Source organism: Eptesicus fuscus, chromosome 9 (assembly GCF_027574615.1).
Source record: "Eptesicus fuscus isolate TK198812 chromosome 9, DD_ASM_mEF_20220401, whole genome shotgun sequence".
In the NCBI taxonomy this organism is placed as follows: Eukaryota; Metazoa; Chordata; class Mammalia; order Chiroptera; family Vespertilionidae; genus Eptesicus; species Eptesicus fuscus.
In genome coordinates this window covers 102319623-102339535 of record NC_072481.1, presented here as the reverse complement: position 1 = coordinate 102339535, position 19913 = coordinate 102319623, and the positions used below count along the sequence as shown (strand labels likewise).

Here is a 19913-nt window from a genome sequence, read left to right as displayed (position 1 = left end):
TCCCAGATGTCATTCCAGACGTCCTTCCTGCTGAAGCCAGGGCTGGAGGGAAGACAGCCCGGGTCCCGGGTGCCTGCTGGCAGCCCAAGGGAAGCCAGCCCGGGTCCCAAGTGTCTGTGGGTGGCTGGAAGGAAGCAGCCTGGGTCCTGGGTGCCTGTGGGTGGCTGGAGGCAGGAAGCAGCCTGGGTCCTAGATGCCGGAGTAAGCCAGTGCCGGGGGAAGGAAGGCCTACTCTTGCATGAATTTTCGTGCATCAGGCCACTAGTCTACACTAATAAAAGAGAAACATGCTAATTGACCTTACCCTTGCCACACCCATCAGCCAATCAGGAGTGTGTATGCAAATTAACCTAACAAAGATGGCAGATTAACATGCATACACAGGCGCTGAGCGGCCGGGGGTGGGCAGGATGCTTGCATCATCACCATGGCGATGACACAGGTGTTCTGCACCACCCCAGCCACTCCGGGCCTCTGAGCAGCATGGGAAGGCAGAAAGGCAGCTCCGGGCCTGAGTGGAAAGGTGGCTCCAGCCAGAGCGAAGGTGGAAGGAAGGCCCATTCTTGCACAAATCTTTGTGCATCAGGCCTCTAGTGTACATATAAAAGAGTAATATGCAAATCGATGGAATGGCGGAACAACCAGAAAGACCACTTGACTAGTTGCTATGAGGTGCACTGAACACCTCTCAGTCCCTCCCCCCAGCTGGCAGGCTCCAATCACCTGATGGCAAACGAGGAACTGGGGGTGGATGGTGGCAGGGCCGGCTACTGGAAGCTGGGGAAGATGGCCCTGATCACAGGCCAGGCCTAGGGACCATACCCACACACGAATTTTGTGCGCTGGGCCTCTAGTCTGTATATATGAAAGCCTAAGCGACTGTTCAACCATTAGCTATGACATGCACTGACCACCAGAGGGTAGACACTCAATGCACAGGCATGAAAACTTGGAACAGACTGATGAATCTCAGAGGGAGCAGGGAGGGGGCAGGAAGAGATTAACCAAAGATCTTATATGCATACTATAGGCCTGGTGCATGGATTCATGCACCGGTGGGGTCCCTCAGCCTGGCCTGTGGGGACCGAGCTGAAACTGGCAGTCCGACATCTCCCGGGGAGGGGGGGGTGTCCCGGATTGCGAGAGGGCACAGGCCAGGTCCAGGGACCCCACCAGTGCACAAATACGGGCACCAGGCCTCTAGTTTTTATATAAAATTAAAAAATATATAAAATAAAAATATATACAATCAAAATAAAAGATGGGATGAGAACTTATGCAGAGCTTCTAATTTCAAGTCCTATGTTTTTTCCACTATATAATTCACCTATTTAACAAATACGTACTGAACACCAACCATATGCCAGGCAATGTTTTAGGTCAATAAAACAGACAAGATCCTGCTCTCAAGGAACCTATATTTTAATTGGAGGAGACAGTAAATGAAATAGTATATAATATACATTTGTTTCTCAGTTTTATGAAGAAAAGTAAAGCAAGTGTAAGGGAAAAAGTGTGAGTGTAAGTTTGCTAGTTTACATGGAGCGATGAGTGGGGTGTACAAGTAAAGGCGAACTCCCCAAGGCAGGAGGATGTGGCTGTCATCCCATAACTTTGATTTTTTTTAAGATACTGTATCAAAGTACAAATGTAAGTATACTACATGGCTTTGCCTGATTAAATGCATACTTTCGACATGTTGACAGTCTCTTACAATGACTGTCTTTCAAATATAAACAAATTGGGTTGAACCAGAAAATGTCTACAGCCAGAATCCATTGATTCACTTTAGACCTCTGTTAAGGGTCAACACAATACTGCTGCTGATTTGATGAGGTATCCATAAATACAATTAAACCACTTCTTAAATACTAAGAGGAGCATCAAGGAAACCTGAGTGACTTCAGGTTGAAAGACTGCCGAAACAGAAAGGACCGCAGGACGTGGGAGGAACACGAGGCACCGAACACCGGGGGCTAGTCTAGGCCTTGACCCGCTGGACTACCGCGGCTTTCCCCAGTGAAGCGAACAGTCCGGCCGAGCCCCGGCCGTTCCTCCGTCCCGAGATCGGGCTTCTGCTCCGGAGCCCTCCAGGTGGGAGCCGCGGAGCACAGCGCTCCGCCCCGCCCACCCCGCGCCGGCCGTCCGCCGGAAGCCGCCCGTCCGCCGGAAGCCGCCGGAAAAAGGGCGGGGCGCGTGCGCGCTGGTCCCGCCCACTTGGCCGCGGCGGAGCCTGGAGGGCCTGCGCGCGGGACCCTGCGGCTTCCGGGAGGAGCTTTGGGCTCCGCGACGCCCCTGCAGCGCCGAGCGTGCCCGCGGCAGAGGCCGTGGAGACGCCGGGGGCAGCCTCCGCCTCGTGGACGAACGCCGCGCTCCTCACCATGGGCGAGCCCGGCTTGGAGCTGTCGTCCATGATCCCCGCCCTGCGGGAGCTGGGCAGGTAGGTGCCCGGGCCGCGGCCCCCCGTGGCGTGTCTGCGCTCCGGCCGCGCTGCGCCTCCCTCGGGCCGAGGTGGGGAACGCCGAGGAGCGGGAGGCGGGCCGGGCCGGGCCGGGGCGCGCTCGCCGCCGCTCTTCACTTCCCGCCTTCCATGGGGGACTTGCCCCCGTCTCTAGGATTTGTGATTGCTCGGGTTTTAGCTCCACATTTTGACCCAGAACTACCCACGGAAGAAAGATCATGAGTTCTGATTCTGTGCAAGGAAGGCCAGTTGCTGGAAAGGCAGTGCGATGCCTTCTTCGAAGATGGGATCCCTTTTGCTTTGACCACTGGCCCCAGTCCGTTATTCCAGTCGGAGACCGGGGTCTGGCATGGCGTTCACGGAGTGCACAGGATATTGCCGGAAGTTGGAGATAATTTAATACAGTTTCAGTTGCCAAAACTTGTTTTCTGAAAACCCAAGAGTAAACTATAAACCAGTCGTCCCGGAAGAGGGGAAGATTTTTGTCCCTCTTTCCCACAGCACTAGGAGGCAGGGCTTCCCTCCCCCCACCCTTTGTAAATTGAACAAGAGAGAAGTGAGCTTGTACCAGTCCTGCTTACAGTGTTTGGAAACTTAGCACATCAAGTCAAAATTGACATTAAGCCATGTAATATTTAAATCCTTTTCATTTTTCAGTGCAGTTTTTTTCATCCCCATTGGTTGGCCATACAAGGACATTTAGTCTTCCTCAATTATATAAATACTTGAGGCCCTATGTACGAAATTCGTGCAAGGGGCTCAGCCCTCAGCTTAGTCCGGAAGGTTGTTTGGACAGTTGTTCTGCTGTTTGGTCAAATTAGCATATTAGCTCTTAATCATATAGGATTAGAGGCCCCTGCATGAAATGTGTGCACTGGTAGGGTCCCTAAGCCTGGCCTGCAATCAGGGCTGATCAGGGCCTTCTGGCTACCTGCTGGGGCCTTCCTTCGTTCTGTGCCGCCCCCTGGTGGTCAGCACATGTCATAGCGAGTGATCAAACTCCTGGTCTCCGGGTCAAACTCCGGAGGGGACACTGCATATTAGTCTTTTATATATATATACTTGTCTTAAGTGAATCATCCTATTTTTGTGCGTGTAAATTTTTTCACTTTGCATGAGTACTGAAGGCATACTTGGTATTAACATTTTGTAAACTAACATCTGCCTTTCTAAAAGAAGATGAATACAAGTGCTCATTTTGGGAAGGTGATGTATAGATTCATTTTTCAGGATCAATGTGAAGCTTAGTATGTTTTTCCTCAATATGTTTTGCTTTAATGTAGAAATAGTTTATTAATACTTACCTTTCCTCTTCTCTCTTAACTCTATGAGATGTGTTAATAAAAATAATAGCTTAGATTTATTTATAGTCTCTTTCATCAACAGTTACCTTTCATTTCATAAATTTGTAGCCATTTTAAAAGAATGAATAGAAAAACAGACCCACAGAGAATTGTCTAATAGTAGTTTGTAATTCTCATAACTTTTTCATTGCAACTGCTTCATTCAAGCTTATTCAATCTCACAGTATCTTCATAATATAGAATATGGCAAATATTATCACTATTAAGAAATGGAGTGACAGAAGTTAAAGAGCCAAAGGCAAAGAGATAGCAGTTGTCAGAGCCTTTTCGTATTTAAGTCTTCAAGGCCTTTTTTCCCATGTTTGTTTTTCTTTAATTGACTGTGGCAATTTGATTTCTGAAAAAAAATGAGATGTCACAGTTCTAATGTGTCATCTTCCTGTATCTCTTAGGGATAAATTTTGATCCACTGTTTTTTTGCTGTTAGCACTCTTTCTCTGCATGGTCTTTCTGGGTTATCTCATTTGTTCTCCAATCAAACCATATCTAAATACAATAGAACTACATGTACAACTGTATACTGCCAGTTTTACCTGGATGTCCTGAATACAGTTAAGACTTACCATATTCAATACAAACTAGAGGCCCGGGGCACGAAATTCGTGCATGCGGGTGTGTGTTCCTCAGGCCAGCCTGCAACCTCTCCAATCTGGGACCCCTTGAGGGATGTCTGACTGGGATCAGGCCTAAATGGGCAGTTGGACATCCCTCTCACAATCCAGGACTGCTGGCTTCTAACTGCTTGCCTGCCTGCCTGCCTGCCTGCCTGATTGCCCCTAACCACTTCTACCTGCCAGCCTGATCACCCCTAACCACTCCCCTGTCAGCCTGATCGACGCCTAACTGCACCCCTGCCGGCTCAATTGCTTCTAACTGCCCTCCCCTGCCGGCCTGGTTGCCCCTAACTGTCCTCTCTTACAGGCCTGGTCACCCCCAATTGCCCTCCCTTGCTGGCCTGGTCACCCCTAAATGCCCTCCCCTGCCAGCCCGATTGCCTCTAACTGCCCTCTCCCGCCGGCCTGGTCACCCCTAACTGCCCTCCCCTGCTGACCTGGTCACCCCCAACTGCCTCCCCTGCAGGCCTGCCCCACCCCCAATTGCCCTCCCCTGCAGGCCTGGTCCCCCTCAACTGCCCTCCCCTGCAGGCCTGGTCACCCCCAACTGCCCTCCCCTGCAGGCCTTGTCCCCTCCAACTGCCCTCTCCTGCCGGCCTGGTCCCCCCCAACTGCCCTCCTCTACCGGCCCAGTCCCTCCCAACTGCCCTCCCTTGCAGGCCTGGTCCCTCTCAACTGCCCTCCCCTGCTGGCCATCTTGTGGCCACATGGGGCAGCCATCTTGTGTGTTTGAGTGACGGTCAATCCAATCTTTTATTAGATAGAATTCTCCTCATATCCCAACCTCCCTAAGCCTTTTTTAAAAAAATTCCTACATTCACTGAGGTAGGAATATTTCAGTAAGTGATATTATACACTCATTTTTCCAAACCAGAAATCTGGGAATCATTCTTCACTCTCTATGTGCTTTTGGGCTACATCCTTGGTTCTCTTTTCTCTTCATGAATAACTCTTATCTAGTCCCATGGCTTTATATATCATCTATCCTAATATATAAAAACTTTGTGTCATAACAACCAGTAATGACTGGAGGCCGATCAACCGGAAGTCAATGCTGGCCCCACCCCCAAGCAAATGGTAAGGGGCAATCAGGTAGGTAGACCAGCAGTTAGGGGTGATCAGGTAGGCAGGCCAGCAGTTAGGGGTGATCAGGTAGGCAGGCGAGTGGTTAGGGGTGATCAGGTAGGCAGGCCAGCAGTTAGGGGTGATCAGGTAGGCAGGCCAGCGGTTAGGGGTGATCAGGTAGGCAGGCGAGTGGTTAGGGGCGATCAGATAGGTAGACGACCCCTGGCAGGGCTGGCCCTGCCCCCCAGCAAAGAAAGAGGGTGGCCCAGGCCAACCAAGCCATTGCACTCCAGCCTGTCGCCTGCAGAGGGAGGCCACCGGTGGAGGGGTAAAGGGGGGGCAGCGCTGCACAGATTGCAAGCAGTGGCAGCAGCGGGGGTGGGGCCAGCTTCCTGCAGCCTGGGGAAGGAAAGCCCCGATAGGCCCTGATCTCAGGCCAGGCCTAGGGACCCTACCCAAGGGGTCCCGGATTGTGAGAGGGTACAGGCCGGGCTGAGGGACCCCCCCACCCGAGTGCACGGATTTTTGTGCACCAGGCCTCTAGTGTGCTGATAACTCCCAAATTTATGTCTGTAGCCCAGAGATATAAATTAGGTTGCTTATTCAACATCTACACCCAGAAATGAAAATTAATATATCTAAAGCAGATCTCCTGATTTGCTGTTCCCTGCCCCAGGTCATTGTAAATGTAACAACCACTGAAGCCTAAGAGTTATCCTTGATTTTTATCCCTTATCCCTAATAATCCATCAGCAAGGCTTGTCAACACTTCCTTTAAAATACACTTCTCACCTCCACTCCTACCACCATAATTTCTTATTTGGATTATTACAATAACCTCTCAGTTTATCTCTCTATTTTCATTTTTACAATGGATTTCCCACTCAGCAATCAAAGTGATTTTTATAATTAAGTCGTATTGTCTATATAAAACCCTAACATGCAACTACTGACCAGCGGAACGACCTGTCGTTATGACGCACACTGACCACCAGGGGGCAGATGCTTAACTCAGGAGCTGCCCCCAGCCTGCAGGCCCCAATCGGCGGCAGGGGGCGGTGCCGGTGAGCAGGCAGCGCCAGGCCAGCCAAGGCAGGTGCAAGCAGGGGCCCCGATCACCCCACTGGTCACCCCACAGATTGGCCCTGATTGCCGGCCAGGCCTAGGGACCCTACCTGTGTATGAATTTTGTGCACTGGGCTTCTAGTAGATTATATAATACTAGAGGCCCGGTGCACAGATTTGTGCACCGGTGGGGTCTCTCAGCCTGGCCTACAGGAATCGGGACAAAACTGGCTCTCCGACATCTCCCAATGGGTCCCGGATATCGAGAGGGCACAAGTCAGGCCGAGGGACTTCGCCGGTGCATGATCGGGGTCAGGGAGGGATCACAGGAGGGCTCTAGGGCATGTCCAGCCTGTCTCGCCTACTCCCAATCTGGCCAATCAGGGCTGGCTGGCCGGGGAGGAACCACGGGAGTTTGGCTGGCCAGGGAAGGACTGAGAGAGGGCTCCAGGACATGTCTGGCTTGTCTCGCTCAGTCCTGATGGGCCGGACCCCAGCAGCAAGCTAACCTACCGGTGGAGCGTCTGCCCGCTGGTGGTCAGTGCGTGTCATACCAACTGGTTGAACCGTCTAACGGTTGGTCACTTAGCATATTAGGCTTTTATTATATAAGATTATTCCCCTGCTCAAAATCTTCCTTTGGCTTTCCTGCACACTTAGAATAAAATCCTAACTTTTTACCAAGGCCTCTTTTTGTTTTTTTTGTTTGTTTTTTTATTAATCTTCATCCAAGGATATTTCCCCATTGATTTTTAGAGGGAGTGGGAAGGAGGGGGAGAGAAACATCAATGTGAGAGAGACGCATCAATTGGTTGCCTCCTGCTTGTGCCCTGACCAGGGCTGGAGATGGAGCCTGCAACCCAGGTACATGTCCTTGATTGGAATTGAACCTTCGACCCTTCAGTTTGAGGATTGAGCCAAACCAACTAGGGCTGTATATTCTTGTATAATATGGTCTCTGTCTGCCTCTGACCTCATGGCTTTGTATTCCTCTCTTGCTCCCTCTACTCTAATTATATTGGCCTTATTTTTTGTATACACCAAGGTCATGCTTTGCACTTGCTGTTTCTTCTATCAGACACTGTCTGGTTCCATTCAGATGTCAATTTGAGGGCACATATTGTACTGTATTACCCATGACCCTTCGTATTTTCAGATATTGATAGTTGCTGTTAAAATATTAAATGATACGGTGGGAGGGAGATAAGGGTCTTTGGACCAACAGTATTAGCCACTAGAGGAGATCTGGATGGTAAGAAGAAGCCAGTCATTTGAAACTAGTAGAACTGTCTGAGATGGAATAGGAAGTACAAAGGCTTCTACATGGGAGTGAGCCTACTTTTAAGGAATAGGGAAAAGAATGGAACATAGAGAGCAAAGAGGACAACTGGGACAACATTTGCATCATGGAGGTGCCAAAAGAACACAGCCAGGATGAAACACAAGAGGGGCACTCAGTCCTGAGAAGGGCCTATCAGTCAAGGCTCCCTGGAGGAGGTGATACAAAAACTGAGTCCCTAAGGGGCTAAGCAGGTAAAATCTCCCTAAATCCTTAACTAACTACATCTCCCTAAATCCTTAACTAACATTAACATTAGTTAAGGATTTAGGGAGATGTAGGTAGAGGGTTCTATTTTAAGTGAAATGAGAAACCATTGGAATGTTTTAAACAGGGAAAAACACAATTGAATTAATGTTTAAAAAACATGTTTAACTTTCTCTCCTCTACTTAAAACCCTTCATTCTCTCATTGCCTTCAGTACAAAATTTAAACTCCTTAGTTTCTTTGACTTTATCTTCCCTCTTCAGCTTCACCTCCAATTACTGCCCCCTCTTCTTTAGCTATGTAGGGTTTGTTAGACATTCTATAGCAGCCTATGTTCTTATTACTGAGCCTCCCCCCTCTACTGGAATACCCTTCTTTCTCTTATTTTACCTGCTTAGCCCCTTAGGGACTCAGTTTTTGTATCACCTCCTCCAGGGAGCCTTGACTGATAGGCCCTTCTCAGGACCGAGTGCCCCTCTTGTGTTCCATCCTGGCTGTGTTCCTTTGGCACCTCCATGATGCAAATGTTGTCCCCATTGTCCTTACGCTGTGGTCATTTTTGGAGTTTTGTTGTTGTTCTGATTGCCTGCTTTTTGCTTTATTATATTCCAAATCGCTGATTTGATTCTCTGCTTAATTTATTCTACTGTCAATTCCCTGTAAATTATTCTTTTTTTTAATTCGTGTACCTTTCGTTTCTTACTGATCCTTTTTTATACTGTTGATGTTCTCACTAAATTTATTGAGCATCCTTATAATCAGCATTTTGATCCTTGCATCTAGTAGATTGCTCCATTTTGTTTAGTTCTTTTTCTGGAGTTTCGTTCTGTTCTTTCATTTGGGACATATTTCATTATCTCTTCATTTTTGTAGCCTTCCTGTGTTTGTTTCTGTACATTAGGTAGAATTGCTACATCTCCTAGGTTTGGTAGAGTAGCCTACTGGGTACAGTGGCATAGCCTCCCTGACCACCAAAGTCGTGCACTCCAGGTGTGCTCCCTCTCTCCCATGGGCTGTATACACTTGCCTCTTATAGTTGAGCCTTTTATTTAAAAAAAGAATTTACTGGGGTGACATTGATCAATAGGATCATATATTTCTATGTTATAAGAACTGCATATTGTACTGTATTACCCATGACCCAAAGTCAAACCATCTTCTGTCACCATATATTAGGTTCCCTTCACCCCTATCCTTGAATCCTTCTTTTTGACAGCTACCACACTGCTGTTTGTGACCATACGTTTCACCCACTTGTGAGTGAAATCATATGGTTCTTAGCTTTTTTTTTTTTACCTGACTTATTTCACTTAGCATAATATTCTCAAGGGTCCATCCATGTTGTTGCAAATGGCAGTATTTTGACTTATAGCTGAGTAGCATTCCATTGTATATATGTACCACATCTTTTTAACTTTTTTAAAATATGTTTTAATTGATTTCAGAGAGAGGAAGGGAGAGGGATCAAAGGATAGAAACATCAATGATGAGATAGAATCATTGATTGGCTGCCTCCTGCACCAAACCACTGGGGATGGAGCCCACACACCAGGCATGTGTCCTGACCAGGAATTGAACCTGCACCTGCCTAGTTCATGGGTGGAGCCCAACCACTGGGGCACACAGGCTAGGTGATGTACCACCTCCTCGTTATCCAGTCCTCTGTCTCAGGACACTTCGGTTGTCTCCCTGGCTTGGTCACTGTGACTAATGCTATAATGGACATATTGGTGCATATATTTTTTGAATACATGTTTTCCAGTTTTTCAGTTATATACCCAGGAGAGGGGGATTGCTGGGTCATATGGTAGCTCTATTCTTAATTTTTTGAAGAATCGCCAGACTGTTTTCCATAGTAGCTGTACCAGTCTGCATTCCCACCAGCAGTGAGTGAGGGTTCCCTTTTTTCCACAACCTCTTTAACACTTGTTATGTTTTGTCTTGTTGATAAATAGCCACTCTGAAAGGTGTGAGGTGGTATCTCATTGTTATTGTGTTTTTTGTTGTTGTTGTTAATCCTCACCCAAGGACATTTTTCCACTGATTTTTTTTTTAGAGAGAGTGGAAGGGATGGGGAGAGACAGAGACACACACAGAGAGAGAAACATCTATGTGAGGGGGACACACCGATTGGTTGCCTCCCTCAGCCTGCAACGTAGATATGTGCCCTTGACCGGAATGGAACCTGGGACCCTTCAGTCCAAGGGCCGATGGTCCAACAAGAGCCAATCTGGCTAGTGCTCATTGAACTCTGGTTTTTCACGTCCCTAATTGTTAGTGAGGTTGAACATCTTTGTATGTCTTCTTGAGAGAGGTGTCTGTTCAGGTCCTCTGCTTACTATTTTTTTAAATCTTTATTGTTGACAGTATTACATATGTCCCTTTTTTCCTCTTGTTGACCCCCTCCAGCTCGCCCCCGCCTCAGGCCTTTATCACTCTATTGTCTGTGTCTATGGGTTATGCATATATGCATACAAGGTCTTTGGTTGATTACCTCCCACCCACCCACCCTCCCCACCTTCCCTCTGAGATTTCGCACTCCATTCCATGTTTTCGTGTCTCTGGATCCACTCCTTGCATCAGTTTATTTTGTTAATTAGATTCCACATATGAGTGTGGTCACGAGATACTTTACTTTTCTTCCTCTGAGTGATTTATTTCACTTAGCATGATACTTTATAGATCCCTCTATGCTGTCTCAAAGGATAAGAGATTCTTCCTTTTTTAAAAAATATATATTATTTTTATTGATTTCTTACAGAGAGGAAGGGAGAGAGATAGAGAGTTAGAAACATCGATGAGAGAGAAACATCGATCAGCTACCTCCTGCACACCCCCTACTGGGGATGTGCCCGCAACCAAGGTATGTGACCTTGACCGGAATCGAACCTGGGACCTTTCAGTCCGCAGGCCGACGCTCTATCCACTGAGCCACACCGGTTTCGGCGAGATTCTTCTTTTTTACTATTGCATAGTATTCCTATAGAAATGTATCACAGCTTTTTAGTCCACTCATCTACTGATGAGCACTTGGGCTCTTTTCATATCTTAGCGATTGTAAATTGTGCTGCTATGAACATAGGGGTGCATACATTCTTTTTGATTGGTGTTTCGGGTTTCTTAGGATATATTCCTTGAAGTGGGATCACTGGGTCAAATGGCAGTATGCAAATAGTGAGAGTTTTATTTCCTCCTTTCCAATTTGGATGCCTTTTATTTCTTCTTATCTGATTGCTGTGGATATCTCATTACTGTGTTGAATAAGAGTGGTGAAAGCAGACATCCCTGTCTTGTTCCCGTTCTTAGGGGAAATGGTTTTAGTTTTTGCCCATTGAGTATGATGTTCGCTGTAGGTTTGTCATATATGGCCTTTATCATGTTGAGTTATGCTCCCTCTATTACCACTTTGGTGAGAGTTTTTATCAAAATGGATATTAGATTTTTTCTAATGCTTTTTCTGTGTCTATTGATAAGTTCATGTGATTTCTGTCTTTTAATTTCTTTATGTGATGTACATTTATTGACTTGCAAATATTGTACCAGCCTTGCATCCCTGGAATAAATCCCACTTGATCATGGTGTATGATCTTTTTAATATATTGCTGGATCTGATTTGCTAATATTTTGTTCAGAATTTTAGCATCTATGTTCATCAGGGATATTAGCCTGTAACTCTCTTTCTTTATAGTGCCTGTATCAGGTTTTGGAATTAGGATAAATGTTGGCTTCATAAAAAGAGCTTGGAAGTATTCCTTCCTCTGGGATTTTTTTGGAATAGTTTGAGGAGTTATAGGTGTTAGTTCTTCTTTGAATGTTTGAAACCCTCCAGACCAGGGCTTTTGTTTGATGGGAGCTTTTTTTTATTTTTTAATAGATTTTTATTGATTTCTGAGATGAAGGGAGATGGAGAGAGACATAGAAACATCAATGATGAGAGAGATTTATTGATTGGCTTACTCCTGCATGCCCCAACTGGGGATTGAGCCTGCAACCTAGGCATGTGCCCTGACCAGGAATCGAACTGTGACCTACTGGTTCATAGATTGACGCTTAACCATTGAGCCATGCCAGCTGGGCTACTGGGAATTTTTTTATTACTGCTTCTATTTCATCAGTTGTTATTGGCCAGTTCAGGTGCTCTGATTCTTCCTGATTCAGTTTTGCTAGATTGTATTTTCTTTTTAGGAGTTTGTCCATTTCATCCACATTTTCTAGCTTGTTGGCATGTAGTTGTTCATAGTATTTTCTTTAATCTTTTGTATTTCTGTGGTGTCAGTTGTTACTTTTTTGCTTTCGTTTCTGATTTTATTTATTTGGGTCCACCCTCTTTGTTTTTTGATGAGTCTGGCTAAGGGTTCATCAGACTTGTTTATCTTTTCAAAGAACCAGCTCTTGGCTTTATTAATCTTTCTTACTGTTTTCTGCTGAAACCGGTTTGGCTCAGTGGATAGAGCGTCAGCCTTCGGACTGAAGGGTCCTAGGTTCGATTCTGGTCAAGGGCATGTACCTTGGTTGCAGGCACATCCCCAGCAGGGGGTGCGCAGGAGGCAGCTGATCTGTTTCTCTCTCATCAAAGTTTCTAACTCTCTATCCCTCACCCTTCCTCTCTGTAAAAAATCAATAAAATATACATTTAAAAAAAATCTTTCTTACTGTTTTCTTAATCTCTGTCTTTTATTTCTGTTCCAATTATTTTTTCTTCTTTCTACTTTGGGCTATTTTTGTTGTTCTATTTCTAATTCTTTAAGTTGTAGGGTTAGTTTATTATTTTTCTTTCTTTTTCTTTTTCTTTTTTTTTTTTTTGAGGTAGGCTTGTAGTGCTATGATCTTCCCTGTTTTTGCTGTGTCCCAGAGATTTGGGGTTGTTGTGTGTTCATTTTTGTTTGATTCCAGGAAGTTTTTGTTTTCTTTCTTGATCTCATTGGTAACCCATTCGTTGTTTAATAACATGCTATTTAGCCTCCACATTTGAATGTTTTTGGGTGTTTTTATTGTCATTTCATTCCATTTTGATCTGAGAAGATGCTTGATATGATTTCAGTCTTCTTGAACTTGTTGAGACTTGTTTTGTGTTCTAACATGTGGTCTATCTTTGAGAATAACCCATGTGCACTTGAGAAGAATGTATATTCTGCAGCTTTGGGTGAAATGTTATATAAATGTCAGTTAAATTCATCTGATCTAGTGTGTGCTATAGAGTCACTGTTCCCTTGTTAATTTTTTATCTGCAAGATTTATCCAATGAAGTCAGTAGGATGTTCGAGTCCCCTACTATGACTGTATTGTTTTCAATTTCTCCCTTACAGTCCTCTAGAAGTTTGTTGTTTTTTTTTTGTATATTTAGGTGCTCCTATATTGGGTGCATATATGTTTACCAGGGTTATATCCTCTTGTTGGTTCGATCTCTTTAGTATTATATAGTGACCTTTGTTGTTTTGTGTGATGGCCTTCATTTTGAAGTCTATTTTGTTAGGTATATATGAGTATTGCTACTCCAGATTTTTTTTTTTTTTTTTTTTTTTCTTTTCCATTTGTATGGAAAAATTTTTTCCATCCCTTCACTCTCATGCTGTGTGAGTCTTTTGTTCTGAGGTGGGTCTCTTGTAGACACCATGTAATTTGGTCATGCTTTTGTATCCATTCAGGTATCCTATGTCTTTTGATTGGAGCATTTAATCCATTTACATTTAAGGTTATTATCAATAGGTACTTATTGCCATTTTAATTCTGTATGCCCAGGTTTCTCTCTCCTTTTCTTCTTTTCATTATAGCAGTCCCTTTAGCATTTCTTGCAGTGCTAGTTTGGTGGGGATAAACTTCTTTAGCCTTTGTCTCAGAAGCTCGATATTTAACCATCTATTTTGAATGATGGCCTTGCTGGATATAATTTGGTTTCAGAACCTTGATTTTCATTACCTTGAGTACTCCATGCCATTCCCTTCCAGCCTGTAGAGTTTCTGATGAGAAATTAGCTGACAGCCTTATGAGAGCTTCTTTGTAGGTAACAGTTTGCTTTTTTCTTGCTGGCTTTAAGATTCTCTTTGTCTTTCATTTTTGGAATTTTAATTATGATGTGTCTAGATTTGGGCCAGTTTGGGTTCTTCTTGCTTGGGACTCTCTGAGCCTCCTGAACTTGTGTGACTTTTTCCTTCACCAGGTTAGGGAAGTTTTCTGCCATTATTTCTTCAAACATATTCTTTATACCTTGCTCTCTTTCTTTCCCTTCTGGCACTCCTATTATGTGAATACTAGTGGCCCGGTGCACGAAATTTGTGCACGGGGAGGGGTGTTCCTCAGCTTGGACTGCACCTTCTCAAATCTGGGACTCCTCGAAGGATGTCCTACTACTGGTTTACAGGGATCGGGCCTAAACCGGCAGTCAGACATCCTTCTCACAATCCGGGACTGCTGGCTCCAGCCGCTCACCTGCCTGCCTGTCTGCCTGCCTGGTTGCCCCCAGCTGTCCCCCGCCACCAGCCTGGTTGCCCCCAAATGCCCCCCACCAGCCTGCTCACCCCCAACAGCCCCCCCTGCTGGTCTGCTTACCCCCAATGTCCCCACCCCCCACCAGCCTGATCACCCACAACTTCCATCCCATCCTGGTCTGATCACACCCCGGCGACCCAAGCTCCCAGCCCCTCCTTTTTTTCTTTTTTTTTTTCAGCGCCTCCTTGAGCCGAGGCCAGGGATGGCTGGAAGCAAGTATCTGGGATTTTTTTAATCTTCTATAATTGAAACTTTGTAGCCTTGAGCGGAGGCCAGGGCGGTCAGGAAGCTTGGCTTCCTCCATCACTGGGGCAACCCAAGCCTCCTCCTCGCTCCAGCTCTGTGGCCACCACCATCTTGGTTGGGTTAATTTGCATACTCACTCCTGATTGGCTGGTGGACGTGGTTTGTAGGCATAGCAGAGGTACAGTCAATTTGCATGTTTCTCTTTTATTAGTGTAGATTGTTACATTTCACATTGTCCCACAGCTCCCTTAAGCTGACCTCCTGTTTTGTAATTGTTTTTTCTTTTTGGTTCTCTGTGTCATTTTTCTACCCTATCTTCTGATTCCTTGATCCGATTCTCAGCTTCCCCTAATCTGCTGTGTATTCCTTCCACTGTGTTCTTTATTAGTGCTATGTCATTCTTCACAGTTACTATATCTTTTCTCATGCTATTGAGCATCTTTGCCATCATTATTCTGACCTCTGTGTGTGGTTAATTTCTTTTTTTGTTGTTAATCCTTGCCCGAGGATATTTTTCTATTGATTTTTAGGTAGAGTAGAAGAGAGAGGGAAAGACAGAAACATCGATGTGAGAGAAACACATTGATTGGTTGCCTCCTGCACGAGCCCTGATCAGGGCCTGGGCTGGGGGGGGGAACCTGCAACCAAGGTACGTGCTCTTGATCGGAATCAAATCCAGGACCCTTCGGTCTGCAGGCCGACACTATCCACTGAGCCACACCAGCTAGGGCTTATCTCTGTCTCATATAGCTCTTCTTCTGGAGAATTCTCTTGATCTTTCATTTGGGGGTTGCTTTTTGTCTCCCCGTTTTTGTTGCCTGTTTGGGTTTGTGACTAAGTATTAGGTAGATCTGCTATGCCTCTCAGTCTCTAGTGCAGGACATTGTGTAATGCTATTTCTGACTAATTAGATTAGACCAGTGATGGCGAACCTATGACATGCATGTCAGCACTGACACGCGTAGCCATTTCTGATGACACGCGGCCACTGAGGCTTTCCGCGTGAGGGCAGTGTAGGACTGCATTTTTCTAGTTTCAAAGAAATTTTGGCTAATTCCCTATTTATCTCCACTATGTCCCTTTCCATTGGAGATTTGGTTTCAGTTTTAGAGGTGCGCTCTGCTCCAGAAGCCAACTGTCATTGTCGTGATAGTGCGTGGCCGCGTCCTCCAATGCCTCTTCATCCTCAGGCAAAAGATCCCCCAGCTCGCATAGGAATGATCATCCTCGTGTGCTAACAATACCCCCTTCTCTTTGTCCACCGCCTTCTCGTAAGGATTCCCAGGCGGTGGCCGTGGAGAGGCAGCAGGCAGAGCCGAGGGCTCAGCCGGGGAGGTCTAAGCACTTCCTGGGTAGAGTCACCTTGAAGGGGCAGCTTTTCTAAGCTGGGGCAGGAAGGACTCTTCTCCCTTTCCCTTTCTCCCCACTTCCTTCCCTCATGACGAGGGTCAAGACAATCTAATGAGATTCCACAAAGAAAAAGTATCTACAGGCACCTTCTGCGGACCATGGGCGAATAGCAGCCCTGCAGCTTTTTCCCTACCCTAGCCCACGTCTCTAAGTTCACAGTCCCTTCTTCTGGAAACCAAGGACAGACTTCTTCTATAAAGCTTAAAAACGCTCAAGCTGCTTATGCCCTACCCTAGTTCCCCGAGCGCGAAGCATATTTTTCAGCACATGTGTAAACAACTCTCTGCTAGTGCCTTGCCCCATGATGTTTCTCTCCCGACTCTAGGATCCACTGCCCTTCTCCTTACTTGATCCGACGCGTCCCTTCGTCCGGCAGTGTCCTTCACCGTATCCCCTGTTTCAGGTCCCTGTTCGGGCGCCACTTGCCGGTACCTGCCGGCTTCAGTCGAACAGTACCTGAAAGGGGGGTGAGGATTAAGAAAAGAAAGACAGACAAAAGATGGGATCAGGAGGACCAACAGTTCAAGACTGCCAGCCCCGAGTTTATTTCTCACAGCATATTTATGCAGTTATGATTGCACAAGCATTTGGCGAGTATAAGCAATTCTATTATTACATTTGCACAGCTTTTTCCTGTCAACCTTTACACAGTATCCCAGACTTGCTGACTTCCCTCTAACTGTACCTTCTCCTTGCCTTGTGGTCAAGGCTAACTTCCTTATTCTAAAATATCCTGCTTACTTCCCATGCTATGCTGACTGTCACATAATATTTTGCCTTGTCTGCAAGCTAGCAAGCTTCAGGGGGCTGAGAGAGCGGATGCCAGACAGCCCACCTTGTGAAATGCTGTCTTCTCGGGACCTTGTCAAGCCGAGACCGCTCCTCACAACGGTTGGTTTCTCTGGTTAGGTTTGCTCAAAGTGCCGTGTCTGCTCCTGCCTACTTTACACCTGCCTTTGTTTTCCACTGGACCCCTCCCCTGTATGCTTGTGTGTCAAGCTAACTCCTCTCACTTGCATTTCCAGCTGTCTCTGGTTGTCAGACAGCAACCCTGCTGCTTTTCACAGCCAGGTGTTATGTGGCCACCTTTTTCAATTCTGGTGCTCTCTGCTGGGGGGTTCAGCTTGAGGTTTAGATCCCAGAGTTCTCAGTGAGAACACCCCACAGCTGATAAATCTCTCCAGAACTTCAGTTGTTGTCTGTGGGAACCCTGCCAGCTCTTTTGTGCCTCTATCCAGTCTCTTTCCATCTCCACTTTCCGTTCTTGGTTATCAGGGTTCTCTCCAGCTAGTCTTCAGTTAATTTTTCAGGGTGTTTTTTCTGTATTTTAGTTGTATTTCCAGTTTGGTCTCAGGAGAGTGTCAGTGTAGCTTCCACTTACTCTGCCACCATTTTTTATCTCTGATTTGTTTTCTGACTGCATTCAATTGCCTGTCTGTATTTTCTCACATCTCATTGAGTATTTCCAGAATTGCCATCTTGACATCTCTGTCATTTACATGACATATTTCCATGTGTACCAGTTTATTTTCTGGAGAGTTTTCATTTTCTATTGAGCTTCCTCATTATCGTTGGTTATTCATGGTATTTGCTTGTCTCCTCTGTCTAGACATCTATGTATCATTGGCCCTTCGCTAGCTGCTTTTTCTGAGAAAGTCTTTCTAGTATTTTCCAGCAGGTGGTGCTGCATCACAAGATTTTTACCTCCGTGACCGCCTGGAGTCGACCTCCACGGCTTCCATCAGGCTTGCATTAGTATAGCTGTGCTGCTTGGTTGAAATTTGTTTTTCCCTCATTATGATAGCCACCCCAAACCTCTGCAAAGTCCCCTGCCCCATAACTAGCTATCAGTCACCGAGGAGAAGGTGTTTCTGCTGCAGTAGTTCCTGGTTTACAGACAGTGTGCTCCTCAGTCTGACACCAAGGGCAATGAAGGCAGGGTTTGGAGTCCTGGCGGCAGCAGGGCTCTGTGGCTCCATTTTCTTGTCTGAAACCACCACCCAAGATAACAGACAGCTGTGCCGCGAACCCTTGTGCTCTGTCCTTATCTAGTTGTCTCAGCTGGCTTAGCTGCACTTTGCACCACTCACCTGCTGAAGTGCCCACCCATACCCTCTGTTCCTCCTAGCTGAAGGAAGTGCCACTGGCTTCCTCCCCTCTGGACTGAGCCATGAGCTCCTGGCTGCAGGGCTTCATCCATTATCTGAGCTTTCCTCCCTTCTCACCTCCTGATTTATTCCTGTTTCCCACATTTAGATGCTTCAGTGCATGAGTTTCTCAGTGTGCCTCTGTATTGAGCAGGGAAGCGTTTGTTGAGTTATAGTTTATTATTAAGTTGTTAAAGTTTCATTGTGGGAGGCCAAGGGGATCTCTCATGCCACCAATCCTTTGACATCACTCTGTAGTTGAGCCTTGATTGCTGTTGCCACATAATGGGAGGGATTTACTCCCAGACCAATTAGCTGCAGTAAACACTGACTCTGACCACCCTGACGAATCAGCCGTACAGATGTCTCCTCCACAGAGCAGGACTTACTTCAACAGAGCTCTGGTGTCCACTCAGTCCACCCCTTGAGTGTGTTACATGTGCAGGTGGCTGAGTGGCGGTGCTACAAAGTAGTCTGAAGCTGTCCACTGGGTGTGCTGGTTCTGGGGCTTCCCAGGAGGTTCAGGGTAAGGTTAGTTGCCACCTGTGCCCTGTCCAGGGCCACCCAACATGAGTGACAAATCAATTTTGCAGATGGCTGCTACTTGTGCTGGGCCTGGAAGTGCTCAGTGAGGCCAAGGTGTAAACCAAAGGCAGCTACTGCTTGTGCTGGGCCTGGGCCACTTAGTGAGAGGTAAGGGGCCAGACCCTGTTTGTTTGAGAAATTTTAGGGAAATCTGAAGCATGAGCCAAGACAGGTCATTTATATGGAAAAGCCACTGGAAACAGCTTCGGTGGGCCTGAAAGTTGAGTGGGGCTGGGCTTAAGGGAATCACCAGAATGGAATGAACAGTGTAGACCAAGTTGATGGATTCTCAGACTTGGCGCCCACCTGCTGATTCTGTGGGGGTAGGGTTCATCACAGGAACAATGACCTCTGCCAGCACTTCTGTCTGGGAGAAAGCTGCTGTCTCCCTGCCCCCAGCTCTCATCCTGATGCCAGACAATTCAGTTTCTCACCTTATGTCCCTTATGCCTTTTAAGCTGCTGCCCCCATGTTGGAGCTCAGAGGAAGTGAGTCCAAGAAAGTCCATTAATGGGCACTTTAAGAGGAATTGCCTGGTACTCCAGCAGTCTTCAGCAGCCTTCATGTCACTCAGCCTCAATCCCCTCTGGTTTTTACAGCCAAAGTTATGGGGGCCTTTCTTCCCAGCACTGGAACCTTCTGGGCTGGGAGAACTCTGTAGCCAAGATACCCCTCCCAATATTATCCACCCCACGTGGGTGTAGGACAACCTGTTCTGCTCTCTGTTCCTTCTGTCAGTTTCCGTGTGGTAGTTGTAGGACTTCCACTCAGCCAGACTTCAGGCGGCAGAACGATCGTTCTGTAGTTCAGTTGTAATTTTGATGTGGTTGTTGGAGGAGGTGAGTATCCCATTCACCTACACTGCTATCTTGCTTGGAAATCTGTTACAGTATATTTGTGAAATAGTAACTGTTTTAGCTCACT

General features: G+C 46.4%; 1 protein-coding gene across 1 annotated transcript in view; it reads left to right on the top strand.

The window, feature by feature from the left end:
* The first annotated feature begins 2217 nt into the window (after window positions 1-2217).
* The window catches only part of ATR (ATR serine/threonine kinase), a 165966-nt gene continuing 148270 nt past the window's right edge, over window positions 2218-19913 (top strand). The window contains exon 1 of the mRNA XM_008158576.2: window positions 2218-2440. Coding sequence (XP_008156798.2) covers window positions 2382-2440 — 59 coding nt within the window. The 5' untranslated portion in view covers window positions 2218-2381. The remainder of the gene's footprint in view (window positions 2441-19913) is intronic.